The sequence below is a fragment of the Chlamydotis macqueenii genome, chromosome 24 (genome assembly GCF_036417535.1).
Source record: "Chlamydotis macqueenii isolate bChlMac1 chromosome 24, bChlMac1.mat, whole genome shotgun sequence".
In the NCBI taxonomy this organism is placed as follows: Eukaryota; Metazoa; Chordata; class Aves; order Otidiformes; family Otididae; genus Chlamydotis; species Chlamydotis macqueenii.
Window position 1 is genome coordinate 6,821,326 of NC_141579.1, and position 17,657 is coordinate 6,838,982.

The 17,657-nt window shown below is 60.9% G+C and overlaps 1 protein-coding gene across 5 annotated transcripts in view; it reads left to right on the top strand.

The window, feature by feature from the left end:
* The first annotated feature begins 9,547 nt into the window (after positions 1 to 9,547).
* CADM1 (cell adhesion molecule 1) overlaps positions 9,548 to 17,657 on the top strand; it is a 117,428-nt gene continuing 109,318 nt past the window's right edge. For 3 of the 5 annotated variants that reach the window (XM_086766210.1, XM_086766211.1, XM_086766212.1), the window contains exon 1: positions 9,551 to 9,775. In XM_086766210.1, the coding sequence (XP_086622336.1) occupies positions 9,616 to 9,775 (160 nt within the window). In that variant the 5' untranslated portion in view covers positions 9,551 to 9,615. Of the gene's footprint in view, positions 9,776 to 17,657 lie in introns of all 5 variants that reach the window. The other 2 variants (XM_086766213.1, XM_086766209.1) reach the window with 2 other exon arrangements.

The following is a 17,657-nucleotide window of genomic DNA, read 5'->3' on the forward strand; positions in this document are numbered from 1 at the left end:
CCGTGGTGGGAGGCTGAGGGAACCAGGGCTCTGTGAAACGCTCCTTGCCAATGCAGGCGTCCCGGGCAGCGAGTATTTGGCCGTTTCTCGTAAGGAAGGGGTTTGCAGCCGAATTTTAGCGCTGGCTGTGTGATGCTGTAACAGCGGACGCTTAAAGCGCCGTTAGCGTGGTGCTGGCGCCCGCGTTACGTTTCGAAAGGGCCAAGTTGTACCGGTGAAGAGGTTTCAACAGATGCGTCTCCTCCCTGCGCCGTCCTCGGAAACGTGCCTCGCGCTCGCTGGGCTCCTGCCGAAGGAAGTGGGGCCCTGATCGCGCTGCGAGGCTCTGTCTGCCTTCGTGCGCGATCAGCTCTTTGTTTTTCTGAAGGAAGAAGCCCCCTCCGAGGGTCCTGCCCGGGACCCTGACCCCCGTACGTCTGCTGCCCTCCGTCTGCCGCGTGCCGCACCGCCGCTGTACCGGCTCCTGCTCCGTGGCGTAAACCACGGATCCCGCCTGCTTGGTTTCACTGGAAGCAAATGGTTTCTGGTTTAATTTCTGCTAGGCTGAGGAGAAGGACTTTTGCTTCCAACGTGGGAACTGGGGGCGTGGGGTATCGGATGCCATCGGGCTGGCATCACTCACGGCACCATGCTCCGTTGCGGTCGCGGCAGACGCAGGAATTTAGCAGTGCGCGCGAGAATTACACACCGCAGGGCAAGAAGTGAGGTTTCTAGTTTTGCCGGTACACAAAATACCTGCCTGATTACAGGCTCCGCAGGGCTGCCAGGCTTTCACGGCTGCGTCCTTCCTGGTGGGATGCGCGCCTACCCGCCGCAGAGACGCCCCGCACTCAGAGTTCAGGTGTCTCCGCATTCCCACGCGTAGCCGCGCTGCCTCTCGGGTGTCGGGATTTCAGCTGGGTCTCGTGGCTGCCGTCCAAAGCGCAAAAATAAGGTGGCCAAAAAATGAGGATGCGGCAGGGAATGCTGCCAGTCACACCGGGGCGATGCTGCTGCTCGGGGCACGGAGCCACCAGTTATCGTTAGCGCCAGGACTGGGCTCTGACTGGATGCGCTCGGAGCACAGCCGCGCTCTTCCCAGCCCCGCAGCCAGAAGCGGAAGGCTTTCATGTTCCGCGGGGGTGGAGAGCTCCATTTGCAATGACCTGGCTCCGGCTGGCATTCGAAAGGTCACTTTGAGTAGGACGCTATCTGAGCCCATTGATTTTTCTTTTTTTTTATTTAAAAAAAAAAAAAAACAACAAACCCAGCGCTGTATGGAGGGGGAAAGCGGGGGAGAGGAAGCGAAAATAGCTCTGGCAGCAGTCATTGTTTAAAACCAACAAAGAGGCACTGAGAGGCTGCCCGCTCACCGCTGTCAATAGCCACGGCAAGGGCAGCCACTGGCCCGCAGCGGCTGCTGGCCGCGGCGTGGAGGAGCCGAGGAGGACGGAGAGGGTGCGGCGGGCTGGCAGCTCCCTCCTGACAGGGGGGGACGGGTGCTCACGCCCCTTGGGAGACCAGGAGGCCAGGGTGATGCCGTCCTTCACCTCAACACGGGCATATGCGCCGATGGGCAGCGCTTGTACGCGCCCGCCTCGTGCCGTGGATCCCGACGGCGGGGTCGCGTCGCTCCCCGGCTGCGGCCCGCTCTACGGGCAGGGTGGCTGAGGGGACGGCGTTCCTGCCCACGGAACGGCGGGGTCGCTGCCTCGAGCGCCAGGGAGGAAAGGATTCGCCCTGAAGAGCTGAGCCCGCCGTTGGCCGCTTTGCGTGCCAACGCAATAATAAGGAGCAAGAGCAGCGTTAGCCCGGCATCCGTGCAGTCATCTGCCACGTCCCGAGGAAACTATCGGCACATTGTCATGTTTCAAACACTGCCGTTCCATGTCTGAAAACACAATAATAACAAAACCTGGCCCCTGTGTGCCCGTAGTTAACTGCAGCGTGCAGTGGCAGACGTTTCGCTGCTTGAGAGGGGAAAGGGAAGCCGCAAACTGGTAGCCAGGTTGGTCAGGAGGGAAGAATGGAATTTTTCAGTGGTGGGGGAAGGCGGCGGCAGCGTCTCCTGGCCGGGGTGCCTGGCAGTAGAATGACCAAAGGGCAGAGGCGGCTCTTCCAGAGCGCTCAGGCCGACAGGCGTTCTGGAAAATGGCATTTTCGTATCGGCTGGGCAGGGGAGAGAACAAAGGGACGGCCGCTGCGGCAGTGAGCGGCGGGAGCTCCAGGCACCAGCCCAGGCGGGCCCTGGGCGGTGGGCTGTACCGAGGGAGGCAGGGCTCCGCGCGGGTAAAACCGCGTAATGGATTTGTTCTTCGGCTTCCCTCAGCCCTTCCGAGCTTTGCATATAAGCGGGGAGAGCAAGTTAAGGCGCAGATTATAAAAGTGATGGATCTACAGGAAAAGGAGACGTTTGACGGTTGAAATTTACTGCCAAGCCTGGCCCAGAAATGACCCCCTGCTCCTCCTCCAGATTTTTCCGTCGTGCGCAGCGAAACGCGGCTGGTCAGCCCGAGGAGTGGAAGCTGCAGCGCTGAAGCGATGATGTATGGCTGGCGATAGATCATGTTGGGTTTCCGGAGAGCGGGGAAGACGAAGGCATGAGACTAATTCATGATGCATGAACGCATTGATCTTCCTGGCTCCGAAAATACAATGTAATGAACCCCCGCTAACACATCATTTTTATGCCACTGCACCTCACTAATATCTAATGATTTCACCTTGCTCTGAGATAAAACATAATTGTATGGGAGTTCCAGCTTTGTTCTTTAATACTCCAGTAGAGTTAGCGAATTATGTTTTGCTCCGCGGCTGTCGGCAAGTTGAGACAAGCTTACGGGAGCCCCGTAATTATTAGGCGAAGACGCGCGTTTAAAACGCCCCGTGTGTGTGTACGGGCGCGTGCGTGTATTTGTCTGCCGTCGCCGCAGAGACACAACGCAGCGAGCTGTGCGCGGGCGCTGCCGGGACGCACGGTGGGTGACGAAGGATGCTGCCAGGCCACTGAGGAGCGGGCGTCCGCGCTCGGGGACCTCTGCATCCTGGCCGCCCGGCTGGCACTCGGGGAATGGCGCTCGCCGCGCCACGGGGATGCCCTGTGTACGCTGCCGTGTGCGGCATGCCGGCCGGCCATTCAAAGGCTGCAGTCCTGTGGAAGATCCCCACCCCAGGTTGCCCTCCCAAAGCCAGGCTGTGTTTCGTCCCCAGCCAGGCAACGCATTTTCCCTGAGAACATAAGTTTGGGGTCCTTTTGATGAGCTCTCCCAAGCTCTTTGTACTTCGCCCTGAGGAAGGCGCACATCAGGATTTTTCCTGCTGATTGTTTGTCCGTAAACAAACCCTGTCTCCTTCCCAGCCTGCCCACAGTTCGTAGGCGTTGCTGACGATAAACAAGAAGAGTGCTTCTCGGTGGAAAGTAGGGCAGGCGGGAAGGAGAGGACGGGTCGCCTCTGCAGAGTCGCGCGGCTCTGGTTTGAGGGGGTCGGTAAGACCGGCACGTGTCTCTGGATTGGCGACACTGCCACTTCTGACCGCTCCGGTCCCAGGCTGTCCAAACCGCAGCGTCCTATCTGCAGTTGCCTGCCTGCTCCGGTTCTGTTCGGCGATGGGAAGCTCTTCTGGGGACGAGCAAGCGGCAAACGCCCGCTTGGTGTGTGGCGTTGGCTGTGGCCGGGTTCCTGGTCCCCACTGTGGCGTTTAAGTACTGTCACGGTGTGAAAAACGAGCAGGAGCCCACGAATGTGAGCTGAAGGTGAAGGTGTTTGTGGTTTCTTCAAAGGCAATGATAAGTAAAGTCGTACCTGCTCTGAAATTCCCTCTGGGCTGCGTACGGCTCTCCCTTTCATGTGCGACGTTCGCGTCCCTTCTGGGAGCCCTTTCCTCTGCGCCGCGCCTGGTTACGCGCCGCGTTGACAGACGATTAAGACGCAGGGTCTCTGAAATCAGAGGAACAGCCCAAGTTCTGCATTGCGAGCTCAGGTGTTCACCCGCGGCGTTTTCGCAGTCTCAGCCCGGCTTTGAGGTGTGGGGCTCGCTGCCTCTTGCAGCTCGAGGCGTCCCTGGCAAAGGAGATGCTGAAGGGAACGACAAACCGGGGTTGTGCGGGCTGGGTACCAGGGGGAAAGCTTTATTTACAGCGGGCGATCTCGCTGGGTTTGCTGGAGTCCTTAGGAGGCACCTTACAGCAGCCGCTTTGTGGAGACGAGGAGCAGAAGCTTCTACAGGACCCCGGTCCTGGTCCCCACCAAGGAAGCCTTGTAAGGTGACCCGGGAGCTGGGATTCCCGCCCCGGGATGTCGGTTGGAAACATCCAGCTTCTGGATGTTTCTGAAGCGCAAGGTCAGACAGCATGGCTGTGACGGGCTGCTGCTCCGGAGCCTGGGCACCGGGCTCCGCGCTGTGTTTTTGGGTGTTCAGGCGGGGCAGACGGCACCCACGCGGCATCCTTTTTGGGGGAGAGCGCAGCTTTTGATGGGCTCAGAAGGGCGCTTTTCCCCAGCAGCTTGTATACAACAAAGGCAAAAACCCCCAAACCCCAGCTGGCTGGGCCGGCAGCGGCAGGCGCGTCCCTCGCCGACTCCCGGCGGAGCCTGGAACCAAAACCAGCCGCGGGGCGACCCCAAACCGGGCTCTGCCGCAGGACGGGGCGCACCGAGCTAAACGCACGGCAGCAGTGCTCGGTCGGCGCCGGAGCCGTCTCCGGCAGGGCTGCGGCGTCCCCTGGCACCTCTTTCGACAGCTTCCCCCCCGCCACCTCCCCGTGATCTCCGTGTCTCGACTTTAGCGGGCGCTTTTCTCCTATAAGAATATTAAGCATATTTAAAAAACACTTAAATGCTAATGCGAAACCTGGAAAGAGGATGTCACATGCGAGCGGCGCTCTGAAGACACGATGTCTCTGTCGAAGGCTCTGACCCCGGTAATCTAATTTGCTTTACATTTAAAATGATACTTCATTCTCGTATTATAAGGCTGTGTGTCATTGGCTCGTAACGATTACCATTTCTTGTCTTGCAATTGTCATAAATCCCATTCAAGCACCCTCTTGATTTGAAATTTGTCACAACAACACGCAGAGGGCACAGTGCCTGAGTTTTATGGCGCGGGTGCGTTAGAGACTCATCTGCAGGAAGGATGATGCAAGACTATGAAATGATTTGTCCCTCTCCTTTCTCGATTGGATCTGTGTTTAAAAAAAAAAAAGAAAAATAATCTAAATCATAGCTTACTCCTCGTTATCCAGTCGTAAAAAGGTTAGACTGGCAGGGGAGCCGGGCTGGCTGGGTGTTTCGTGCTTTCTCCTTACGCTGGGGAGCGATCTGCTTTCCTTAGAACCAGCTGAAAATATTTCATCGTGTTTCAGCTGACTTGGGGGCTTCACCTTTCCGGCCGCGCTGGCTGGAGACGATGGCAAACCGGCCGGCGTTTTGCGCGCGCATCTTGCCAGGCACCGCGCAGCGTGGTCACGGCGGCCGACACGCGGCTGCTCCGCGCCCCAGCCCTTGGCGAGAGCCGGGCGCCTTCGTGGGCCGGCAGAAATTAAACCCAGGCTCTACCATCGCCGGCATGGAAATGCCTGGGTTTTTTTTGTTTTTTTTTTTTGGACAATCTCAAATAAATACATGCAAGAGACTTTGGTCAGAGAGAACTTTTATATTTTTAGTGCCTGTTGTTCCTTAGGGGCTTTTCAGTTGGTTTTGTTTTGTTTTTTTTTTTTTTTTTTTAACAAAGGTTTGAGCAGAGCAAAAAATCCCATCTGTGCGGCTCTTTTATTAAAAGATAAAAAGCAGGAGTTCGCAGGAGCTAGCGTTAAGTCGCAGCCCGCCGCAATGGAAGGTACGCGCCGGCTGGGGACCCTCTCTGTTTATTTCAGACGCCCCTTTATCACCCTGCGGAAAGAGCGCGCTCGCTGTAAGGCTCTGCCGATTGAAAAAGGGATCAGATAATGAAGACTGATGCCGCGCTGATGACAGCCCTTCAGATCCTCAATAGGATTGCTCCAAAATCAAAAGACTTTTGTTTTGTTGTCACAGTCGTGGCTTAAAAATAATTAAATTTAATCTTTCGGCTCTCAAAACAAAACCGAACATTTAAAAACAGGCCCCTCGCTTGCAGGCAAAAGGCGCCGCGAACGCCAATATCCAGCGGGCGCGGGACAGAGCGGTGTAAATGGTCGGGGCAGATACTGCGTTTACAGCGGGGGCGCGGCGGACGCGCTCCACGAGCCCCGCGGTATCGCTGCCGCCGGTCAGGAGCTTGCCGGGGCAGCTTCGTGGCGGAACGAGGCGTTATCGGGCTCCGAGTTTTCCCGCGGCTGGATTGCCGGTTTGTCAGCCGGGGCGTGCGGCGCGGACGGGAAGCCGTCTGTTGTCCCCGCGCTGAGCCGGGGCTGGGACAGTCCTCAGCTGGGCTGCCCGTGCCTCGCGCGTCAGCCCGAAACGCGTGATGGGAACGGGGCCCCGGTACGAGCGGGGTGCGGCCGCTGGGCGCGGAGCTCGTGGCGCTGGTGGGACTGGGCCGCTGAACGTTCCCTCTGCCCTGGGCGGTGGTGGCGAGCGGCAGTTCTGCGGGGTGCGTCGACGCCTCTTAAAAATTTGGACAAATTGGTTGTTCGTCGCGGCGGAAGGCAGATAAAGAAGGTCTCTTGGGAGCCAGAGCCCGGAGTCGATAGAGGGAGAGCGCAGCAAATGCCGGCTTTGTCACAGCACATGAAAGGCTGGAAATCCGGCTCTGCGTTCTCACCTGACGCTTAAAGAGACTGGGGGACGGGCTGGGCATGGGTGAGAGCAGGCACAACCCACCCGGCAAGCGCCGAAACGTCCTTCAGGCCGGCCGTGAAATCCGCAGTGCCGTAACGCGATTGTTCCTTCTGCGGCTCCCTCTTGACGAACTCCTCCATTTCCAAAGGGTTACACGGGATTTAGCCCCGCGCCGGCTTTCATGTGAACAGCGTGGCTAAACGCGCGCGCGGTTCCGCGAAAACTTCAGAGCCGGCGCCCGTGCCGAGATCGACAACTGTTTTATTTCTCCTGACAGAATGCGTAGAGCGAACAGACACCGCCGTTTGCGGGGGACTCTTTCTGCTCTCGGTCTCTCCAGCGCCTTTAGTCCCAGCCTCAAAGCGCTGCGGCAGAATGGCGAGTCCCACAGCACCGGCAGAAGCTGGACGCGTTCCGCGTTATCGCCGTTTTCGGGAGCGGAAAGCGTCGGCTGCTTTCTGCCTCCCGCGGCTGGCGCAGCGGTGGAATGGCGCGGCTGGGGCGCGGGGGAAGCCACAGTGGCCAGCGAGCGACCGGTTTTAACTTCATTCCCGCTCAGGATGTAAAAGCTTGAACTGACACGCGACAGATTATGGGTTTTAAAGTGCAAAACCGCCGCCTGGTCTTGGAGACATTCTGAGCGGCGGCGGGGCGGAGCGGGAGGGACACTTCTGAAGGATCTCGGCAAGTGGGAGACATTCCTGCCGCTCGTAACCCCGGTCAGAGCAGCCGAGGAAACCTGATCTTTCCCGCGGGAGCCCCCCGGCCCTCCGATGGGTTCGGCTGCGGGGCTGCGGGTACGGGAAAACCTGGGGGCCACTGCCGCCCATCAGCCCCAGCTCTGGCGCAGAGCGGTTTTCCAGCATCCTGCATCCTCGGATGGCCTCCGCCGGGGTCCCGGGTCAGCAGGACGCATCGCTTGGGGAGCCACCTTTGTCACGTAGCGCCCGCCGGCGTACCGGCCGTACCTGTGGGTCGCGGCGGCCCCCCAGCCGTCCCGGGCTGCCCGCGCCTCGATGGAGCGCAGCCTTCCATCAGCGCCAACGGGGCTGGCGCTTGGATGTCGTAACGGCTAAACGCGCCGTGACAAATAATCCGGGGCTAAGCTTCCAGGGCAGAGGAAATGGCTTTCCTCGTGAAATTAACGTTGATGCATAATGGAGCGCCGGAAGACGCTTCCAGCAGGAACAGAGCCAGTGTCGGCGTGCCCCGCGGCCCTGTCCGTCTGCCGAGCGAGACGCGGCAGGTTAGGGAAGTCATTTCCTAGAGTTCAGGCTTCGCAATTTGCATCCTGTGATGTCCCGGTCGTTTAGCCGCAGATAATTTGTCATGGTTTGTTTTAGCTGTTGTGATATTGATATTTATTATGCAAATTGCATTTCCTACTACTTATTGTTCCGCGCCCTGTGAGTACCTAAACTATTAGAAACCTTTCCAGTTAATACGGGCTGCCGTTCCGTTTGGCGCTGGAGCCGCAGCGGGTCAGACGTACGGTACTGTGCCAAAGGGTCCAAGCCGCGTAATTAAAACCAGGCAAGCGGGAGAGCCGGGCGCCTAACGGCGCGCAGGCCGGCGGCGCGGCTCGAGCCCGAGGCTCGTGCGCCGCGCTCAGGTCCTGGGTGACAAAGCCGAAATGGCGGCTCACCCGCCTCGGGTTCACCTGGAATAACCGAACGGATAGCGCTGGGGATGCGGGGCTTGCGCGGGCCCCCTCGCGTTCCTGGCGTCGCAGGCCCCGGTGGGATAAACCGCTCCCGGGCCATGCTCCCACGCGCTAAGGCGTGGCTCAGCAGGCGAGGGGGGAGTGGGATTTGTGGGGTCCTTGCCTCCCTTTAGCCCCCGTCCGGCTGCTGCGGGGCTGCAGACCCGCGGGAAAGGACGGGTTTTGCGGGGCAGTGGCGGGGGGTCTCATCGCTCCTGGGGCGGGGGGTCGGGGGGCTCCGGCCTGGCTCCGCACCGCCTCCAGCGGCGCGGGGACGTGTGGGGGGGCACCGGGGGCAGTGCGGGTGCACGGGACCCGAGGCGAGGGGGAGGGAAGGAGGATGTTGGCAGGGTGGATGCTAGGGGGTGCTGGCACCATAGGCGGCCGCGGGAAAGGTGGGATTTGAGACTTCTTCTTGTGGGGTTGTGGTAGGGGCTTTTTTCCTTTCCCTCTCCACCCCCTTTTTTTTTTTCCTTTTTCTTTTTCTTTTTTTCTTTTCTTTTTTTCTTCCCCCCCCTCTCCTTTTCTCCCCCCCTCTCCTTTTCTCCCCTCCCTCTCCTTTTCTCCCCCCCCTCTCCTTTACTCCCCCCCCTCTCCTTTACTCCCCCCCCGCTCCTTTACTCCCCCCCCGCTCCTTTACTCCCCCCCCGCTCCTTTACTCCCCCCCCGCTCCTTTTCTCCCCCCCTCCTTTCCCCCCCCTCCTTTCCCCCCCTCCTTTCCCCCCCTCCTTTCCCCCCCTCCTTTCCCCCCCTTTTTCCCTTCCTCCTTGTCTTCCCTTTTTTCTTTTTTTTTTTTTTTTATTAAAAAAAAAAAAAATCTTTGTTTGGTCTAGAGCGCGGTTCGCCGGCCGCGGCTGCGAGCGCTGATGCGGGCGGGCTCCGCTCCCTCCCGCGCCCGCGGAGTGTCCCGGGGGTGCCGCGGCAGGGGGGGGGTCCCACGCCGCTTCTCCCCCGCACCCCCCCGCCGCGCCCCTGCGCCCCGCGCCGCGCTCGGCACTTTGCCCCCGGCCCCTGGCGGCGGGGTCGGGGGCGGGGCGGAGCGAGGGAGGGAGGGAGGGAGGGGGCGGTGCCGGCGGCCGCGGCCCCGCCCCGCCGCGGCGCGCGCATCCCCAGTAGCGGCGCGCGCGGGCGGCGGGCGCCGGGGCGGCGGGCAGAGGCAGGCAGGTGCCGGAGATGGCGGCTCGCGCCCAGCCCCGCGGCCGCGCCGCCGCCGCCGCTGCCTCCCCCCCCCCCTCCTCTTCCTCCTCCTCCTCCTCCTCCGCGCCTCCTCCCGGCCCGGGCCTCCTCCCGCTGCTGCTGCTGCTCCTCTCCGCCGCCGCCATCATCCCCAGAGGTAGGGAGCGGCGGGGGCAGGCCCGCCCCGCCCGCGGGGGGGCGCCCCGGAGCGCGGTTTGGGGGGGGGGGGGGGGGCGCGGTGCGGGGCTCGCCCGGGGCCGGGCGGCGTGGCCGGGGCTCGGCGGGCTCGGCCGCGCGTGCCGGGGCGGGCGCGGGGCCGCCGGCTGCCGGTTACCATGGAAGCGGCTTCTCCCCGCTGCCCCCGGGCTCGGCGAGCGGCCGCGCAATTAAAAAAAAGAAAAAAAAAAAGAAAAAAAAAAAAGTAATTGGCGCGCGCGCCCCCGCTGTTTTTCCGCGGCGGCGGGAGGTGGGGGGGGCGATGCGGGAGCGGAGAACCTGTTGGAATCCGAGCGCGGCGCCGTGCCTCCCCCCCCCCCCCCGCCCCGCATCCGGCCGGTGCCGGCGATGGCCCGGCCCGGGGGTCGCTGCGCCGGGCCCGCCCGGTGCCCCCCGCCCGGTGCCGGCGTCGCCCCGCGGCCGGTGGCTTCGCGGTTGCGGTGTCAGCCGCGGGCACAAGGCTCCATTTACCGGCTTGCGGGGCCGGCGGGATTCGCCCGGGACGTTCCGGGAAGAACAAGGGGGCCATTGAGCGATCTGTGGGATTTCGGGAAGGGGGAACGGGGGGGATCAAGGAGCGGGCGGCTCGGCCGAACAAAGAGCCGTATTCATCGCGCCTCGTCCGCACCTTCCCCGCTGGCCGTTTTGGTGGGGCGGCGGGGGCAAAGCCGCCGGCGTTGTCCTCTCCGTCCCCCAAGGGTCGAGGGTCCCCACGGATCGAGGGTCCCCACGGATCCGCCGGCTGCGCCGATGAGAATTCCCCCGTTTCTCGCGCCTTCGCCAGTTTCGCAAGTCCCGGAGGGCGAGCGGGGGCTCCGGATCCAGCCCTTCCGCGCCCAAGCGCCCGCTCGGGGCGGCCGGCGGCGATGGAGACGAGCCATCGCTGGCCGCTCTTGGCTGCGCGGCGCGGGGAAACGCTCGCCTCGCGCCGGCACCGCTCGCCCGCGCCCCGCAGCAGCCGCCCAGATGTTGATGTAGTTAACGCGTTCTCCTCCTAGTTTGTACCGTGTTTTGGCGCAAGGTGCTTTTCGTGGGTTTCGCCTTGGGTTTAGCTCCACGCGCGGCAAATTCCTCGCCGCTTTGACCCGCGGACCCTGTCGCTGAAAGACGCCCGAGTTAAAAAGAAAAGCCCTGGAGCAGGACAGCCGCCTTCGTTCTTTGTTTTGCTGCCTGACTCTTCATACCTCGCCTCACGTTTCGAATCCTGTTTTTTTTTTTTTTTTTAAGAGCTGGTTTGAGCTGCAGGCTGGCGTAGCCAAAGCCTGTTAATCGCCGCCCAGCTACCGGGCAGAGCGGCGCGGTGTAGAATAGCGAAGCGGCTGAAGAGAAACAAAAGCGGGGTTGGATGCTGAGCTGGAGCGGCTGTGCCTGACCTGTGCGGCTGGGGTTTTTCCGGCGGCACGAGCCGAGATTGCGGTGCTGGTGGTGGAAGATAACTGCCTGGTGGTTTTGGTGCTCTGTTGTGGATCGCAGGATGTGATCCTAGACCTCCTGCTTTAATGCCTTTCAGACAAAATTTCCTTCAGGCTAAAGAACTCGGTGTTTATTTATTTCCCCCCCCAGCCTGTTCGACACTGTCGATTTGTTAGCTCCCGTAGCCTTGGAAGAGGGAAGGAGCGTTGTGGCGGTAGCGCCTGGCAGCGACGGCAGAGCGCCGCGGCCGCGCCTCTCGCGCGGGCTGCCAGCCGAGGCTCGGTGCCGTGAGCGCCGTGCCGCCGCCGCGGGGCACCCCGTGATCCGGAGCGCACTCGGGGGGCGATTGGAACGGCGAGGGGCAACGCTTGGACCGGGTTTGACCTAAGGAGAGGAATCTGCGGTTTCTCTGGCACCTTTTTATCTGCTCTCAGTGCTTTACAGTTGATTAAACTTCGTGACGCCCCCGTGAAGCAGGGAGAGCCGAGGAGCGGTTTCGCTAACGCGGAGCGGCAGCCCGCGCTGGGGTGGAGCGCAGCATCCGTCTGACGGCGCGGAGCAACGCTGCGCGGCGGTTCAGGAAGAACAACTTCTCGGCACAAGCCGTGGGAGGCGTTGGGAGCCGGCGCCGGGCCGTGGCTCGCAGGTGCGAGGGGCTGGACGCGAGGCGGGCGCAGCTGCGGTCGCCATACCTGCCGCCGCCAAACAAGCCCCGCGGGCGGCGGTCCGGAGAAACAGCCCTCGAACGCAGCCAGCGCTCCCGCTGAGGCCGTGTTGAGCCGCGCTCCTTTGTGAACGCAGTGAGTTTCTAAGGAGCAGGAGGAGCCTTCCGACCAGCAGCGGCTTCGCTGGGGCTCGGCTGAGCTCTTGCCCCGGAAAACGCACGGTTGCGTTCCGCGGGAGGCTGGAGGGGAGTCGCGCCCCTCCGGGCAGCCCGGGCCTTAGCGGCGGCTGCGTTGCCGACGCTGCGTTGCCGTTTTCTTTGTTTGTCTCTCCCCGTCTTGCCCGCCTGTGTAAATAAAGGAGGCTTTGTAACCGCGCGGCTCGGAGCCCGTAACCCCGGGTGGCTCGGCGTGCCTCCCCCCGGCCCTGCCGGGGCTGGAGCCGCGTTCGGCGGGGCGATGGCCTGCGGACGCGGTCTCTGCCCCGCTGCTGGACTGAAAATGGGTCAGCTCTTTAACCCTGCCGCTGCCCGAGGCCGTCGCAGCAAAGGCTTTGGTTCAGCCCGGGTGCGCCGGCTGTCTGCGGCGACCGCTTCCGCGCTCCCGACAGCGCGTTTGCTCACAAAACCCTGCCTGATGCTGCTCGGAGGCGGGTTTTTCTGGATGCTTCTCTTCAGCGCCAGCTTCCCTGGAGGCCGTCGTCGTACTTTTCAGAGGGGTTTGAGGACCCGTACCTTGCCTGGTTTTGGATAGCACGCGGCAGTGCTCCTGCCTTGAACGCGGGGGCTCCCTGCGTCCCGAAAGTGAAGTTGCCTCCTGCGGCTCGGGCAGACGGGATTTAGCAGGCTCCCGAGGCCGCGAGCCCGCAGCGCCCGCCGTAGCTGGAATTCGGCCAGCGAGTAAACAAATACTTACGCAGTGGTTTCAGGGCACAAGCAAAGCTGGACGCGCAATCCGTGTCTCTGCTGAGAAACTGGATGCTAGGTGGAAAAAAAATAAAAAAAAAAAAGGTTGTGTTTGTTTCTCCGGGGAATGCTGCGTGGCGTTCTCCGGCGGTGCGAACCCACCGGCGCTAAATAAAGCGACTCTCTTTGGAAACCTGCAATGAGGGAGAGACCCCGGGTGGAATGTTGTAATTACGAGTGGTATGTAGTTGTTTCAGTTCCATAAATCAGTTGCTTTCCTGGGGACTTAATTGCCTGGTGCAGCCGGCAGCTGCTGCGGTGGTTAACGGGGAGCTCGCCACAGACGGCTTTGAAGGGCGTCCAGCACGGGCTGGGGCGCTTCGGCGGGCTCGGCTTCCGGGGGAGCCTGCTGGTGGAAAGGGCAGTTTTTGGGACGCGTGGCAGGCGTTTTTTGAAGGAAAATACCAGGAGGCTTCAATCAGAGCGGCGGGGGTTGCAGCAGGGTATTGGAAGAAGGGAGCTGGCGGGCTGGGGCGCACGTCAGTGCGGTGCCCCGAGACGAGCTGGCGTTTGTGGCTGAGCCCTGGGCTGGATTTAGAAACGCCAGTTTTTAATTTGCAAGTGCAGAGCGCGGCCCGGCCGCAGGGCCTGCGGCTGCAGGCTGGCTCCCGTAAGGACCCTCGCCCACACGTGACCGGCATCCGCCTGGCGTCCCTCAGCCTTTTTTGTCCCGATCACAGCTTTTCTCCTTCCTCGCTGCGCGTTACGTGTGGAACTCGTTGGTTTTCCTGCTCTGTTGGACATCGGGATCTCACCTCCTGGCGACGGAAGTGGGTGTCCCTGCAGCGTGCTGCCGGGTGCTGCGTGGGGTCTGGAGATCCTGGCTTTCGCCCGTTTCACCGCTTCACCCGTTCCAGCGAGCGGTAAAAACACGCGAGGAGCAGCGGTGGTTCTCCTGGTGGGTGCCGACCTCTTAGTGCCTGCTCGCCCGCTCCGTGCCTTTCCGGCTGTGTTCAAAACCTCGGCTGGATTGCGCCAGGGACTGCTGCTGGCCTGCCCGCCTGGTTGTTTAAATCGATGGCGTCCCTTCGCAGGGTTGGGCCGGCGTGCTATTTTTACCCGGCGGTTTGGTTTTCATTGATTATGTTCTCCTGTGGCTTAAAAACCGGACTGGTAAAACCATTCTGACCTTGCTGGGTTCTCAAGCTTAACTGGAAAAGAAATCTCTTTAGTCTTTATTTTCACGGGCACTTTGTGGTCACTGGACGTGCCGGCGGCGCTTCCCAAAACCCGGGTGTGCGTTTGGCCCTGGGAAGCGGCTGCGTTGGAAACGTCCTTGCTCTGCCAAGACCAGCTGTGAGGTTTGCCCTGAGCAGTTACGTCGCCAGGTTGATTCTGCGGTAGGACGGCAGAACTGCGTGGGACGGTGGTGGTGGACGGCTGGAGCGGTCGGGGCCAAGGGTGCCGACGGGACCGACGTTGCCTCCTCCGGTTACGCGGGGGCCTGACAAGTGCTGGGTATGTCAAGCCCTGGGTTCGGGTGACAGCTGCGAACGGAGCTCTTTGAGCTTGTTGTGCCCTTTTTTAGCAGCGTTAGCAAGCGCTTGGATCGGATTTGTCATCTCTTCAAAGGTCTGCTGCCCGAATGGAGCTGTGATGGTAGCCCCCGAGCCCTCTGGGGTGGACTCTGGCAGTGGTGGTCTCCTGTTCACAATGGTGGAACGTCGTGGTTTTGTTTGACTAATCCAAAACATAAACTTGGACCTGAGAGACCTCAGAATTTGGTGCGGGAACACACCTCTTGGTCGGAGCGGTAATGCTCTTTGCAGACCTGAACTTTCCATGGATGGTGTGGGACTCGGCCAGCTCCAGCGAGAGGGGTCCGACAGCACCGGGTGGGGCCTGGGCACCACCAGCCCACGTGGCACTTCCGGACCCGCCATCCGCTTTATTCCGGCGCTCCGCGGTGCGGATCCCTTCTCCAAAGTGTGGCAGGGAAGAAAGAAACATCAAGCAGCCAAGTGACATTCCCCTCCCTCCCCTGCTCCCCCCGTGCAGCAAAAGAAATACGAGTCGGAGTCTGCGGCATCAAAAGAGAGATCAGAGTAATCGGATCAAGCATGAGAAACTGCTTGTTGCCGCGTTTCTGTTTCTAAATGAGGCTGCCTGGCAGCTTCCCTCGCAGAGCACTTTAAATATTAGTGATGTCAAGCTTTGGAGCGGGGGTTGCGGCCAAGCTGGGCTCTGCTGAAGTGGGGCTGGAGAGGAAACCTCAGCGCGGGCTGAGCGCTACGTGCAGCTGCTGGGCTGAGAGACCCAAATCAAGCGGCCTCGTACCCTCCCGGCCTGCGTTTGTAGCCGAGAGGAGGAACGCTCGTCCCTCACTCCGGTTGCGGAGCGCTCTCACTTCCCGCAGCTGGCTCTGGTTCGCGGCTTGCCCGCACAGACCTCCTCCTCCTCTTTACGCGGGGTTGTCTCCACGCCGTCTGGCAGCACGCGGGCGTCCACCCCATCCCTGCGTGTCTGCGACGCGCCGCAGCATCCAAACATTCGCTTACCCGGCCGGTTGCAGGGCCGTGATGCCTTCGGTTACACGGGTATGTTTTTTGGGTGGATCAGCTCCATCGGTCGAGGTTTGGAGAAGAATGGCAAGTATCTGCTTTGCTTTCCTTGAGCAGGAAAAGACGCTGAACTTCTTGGTGGCCACTGCAGATGAGATGGCTTCCGTTCAGTCGTGCCGCGCTGAAGGGTGCTGATGGGGTCTTTTCCAGCGCTGCTGCAGGCCAGGGGTTTTGTCAGGCCACAGGCAGTCCATCGGTGCGGTGCGGTTGACGTTGGACGAGCCCAAGTTGGTGCGTCCACAGCGTGTGGACGACCACAGAGAAGACCCTCTGTCGCTCCGTGGAGTTGGGTTATGGGGTCGGTCGCCTGGTTCTGGCTGGTTTCCTTGTGATGAAGACCTGAAAGGTTGCGTTTAGAGGATGGTTGCTGTAGCTTGGTTCACGTTCTAGGCTATTTTGCTTGGAGATGTGATTTGGGCCAGCTGTTTGTGCTCCGTCACTTGCCTCTTTGATATCTTCAGCCACGTCAGCGGATGTGGACATAGGTTATAACATTGGAAGCAGAGGAGCTCTTAGGAGTTGCCCCCCCCCCCCATTTTCCCCAGTCCATGTAGAATCAGATGCTCTTTGTAGCTGCCTTGGGGATGGGCACTTTATGAGCTCTTCTTAAGAAAGTGTGCCGCGTAGTTTCGGCGTCAGCAGCTCTGTAAAGCGTCCATGCTCGGATCACTTCTGCCTGGCTCAGGGAAAGGCTCCTGGATAACGTGGTCGTGTTGCTCGGTGCCGAGATCCCGAGCGATGCCGTCTTCCGTTATCGTTCCCTGGTGACAGCCTGACTGGCCTTCGCGGCGTTGGCTGGAAAGCCGGTTGACAAACATCAAACCCCCCAGAGTGCTTGTCGCCGAGTGAGCCCTGTCAAACGGAGCTGCTGGAGGACGGCCCGGGTTCGTTAGGGCTGTTCGGAGCGAGCCTGCTTTTCCGGGACGGGTGCAGCAGGAACCAGGCACAGCGGGACCCCCGCTTGCCACGTGCGGCACTTTCGCGGTGCCGGGCAGAATCTAGGTCGGCCTGACAGCGGCTCCCCTTCTCCAGGCAGATTAAGGTTTGTGCCACCCTCCTTTTTTACCGCGCTGTGCAGAGGAACTGCGCGTGGCTCCTTGGTGCCTGTGGGCCGAGGGGGCTCCAATTAAACCCTCAAACCCGTGCGCCGGAGCGTTTTGATTTGCAGTTGAGCAGGGGGTGTAGTTCGGCCGGAACAGGGCTCCCTGCTGAGCCAGCCGGTGTTTCCCCAGCTCTTCCGCAAACCCCATCCGCTGCGCGTCGCTTCTCCGGGACGCGGGCGGTGCAGCCGAGGATGCCCGTGCTCGGAGCCTGCTGCTGGGCTTGGGGGAAGCGGAGCCCCCCGCCCGGCGCCGTGGTTTGCCAGGCAGCGCGCCGGCCCTGCCCGTGTCCGCGCAGCATGCTCCGAATCGCTCTCCCATGTAGACGCTTGCGGCAACGCGTGGTGGGGATGAGGCAGCGCCCGTCACTCCTGCGTCTTGTCCGCAGTCACCGTTGAAGCGTGGATGCGCAGGAAGATTCTTCTCAGTGCGTAAAAACAGAGCGTAATTTCTCGTTGGTCGCTTCACTTTTCACTTCTGACCTTCGTTTTCTGGCAGCTTACCGACCGCTCGAAATGAAGCCTTGTGCTGTGTCTTTAGGAGAGCCTGTCTGCAGGGTGACGGGACACGGCTGCCGTTCTCTGCCGTACCGCAGCTAAGGACCCGTTTTCCTCCTCTTGCCCCGCTTCCGCTCCGAAAGCTGCTCCGAAAGAGAGGTCACTCATTAACCCAGCAGACAGAACTGAAAGGGGCTCCCACGCCGAGGGTTTTGTCCACGTCAACAGCGTCTCCTTCGATGTAAAGGTCTTACGCTCTCACTCGTGCCGTATAATCTTTAGCAGATTGTACGCGTTTAATCGACTCTCCCGGAGTCCGTGGCTGCCCAGTGTTGCTGCTTCAGCGTTTGAAGCGCGGTCGCGTCTTTTCTCGGTAAGAGCGAAGATGAAAGCGGGAGGGATGGGAGTTTAACACTGCTCCCTTCAGATGTCTTCAGGGCAAGGGGAGAGGCTTGTAGATGAGAAATAAAGAAAATACTTGGAGGCAAATCATTTATTGCTGTATAGGAATAGAGAGCGAGCCTTGTCAACAGGGGGTTTATAGCAAAACCACTGACGCAGCTTCTAAATCACCCCGGGAGAATGCCAGATGCACGATTATACGATGCCTCTCTCCTCCAGGCTC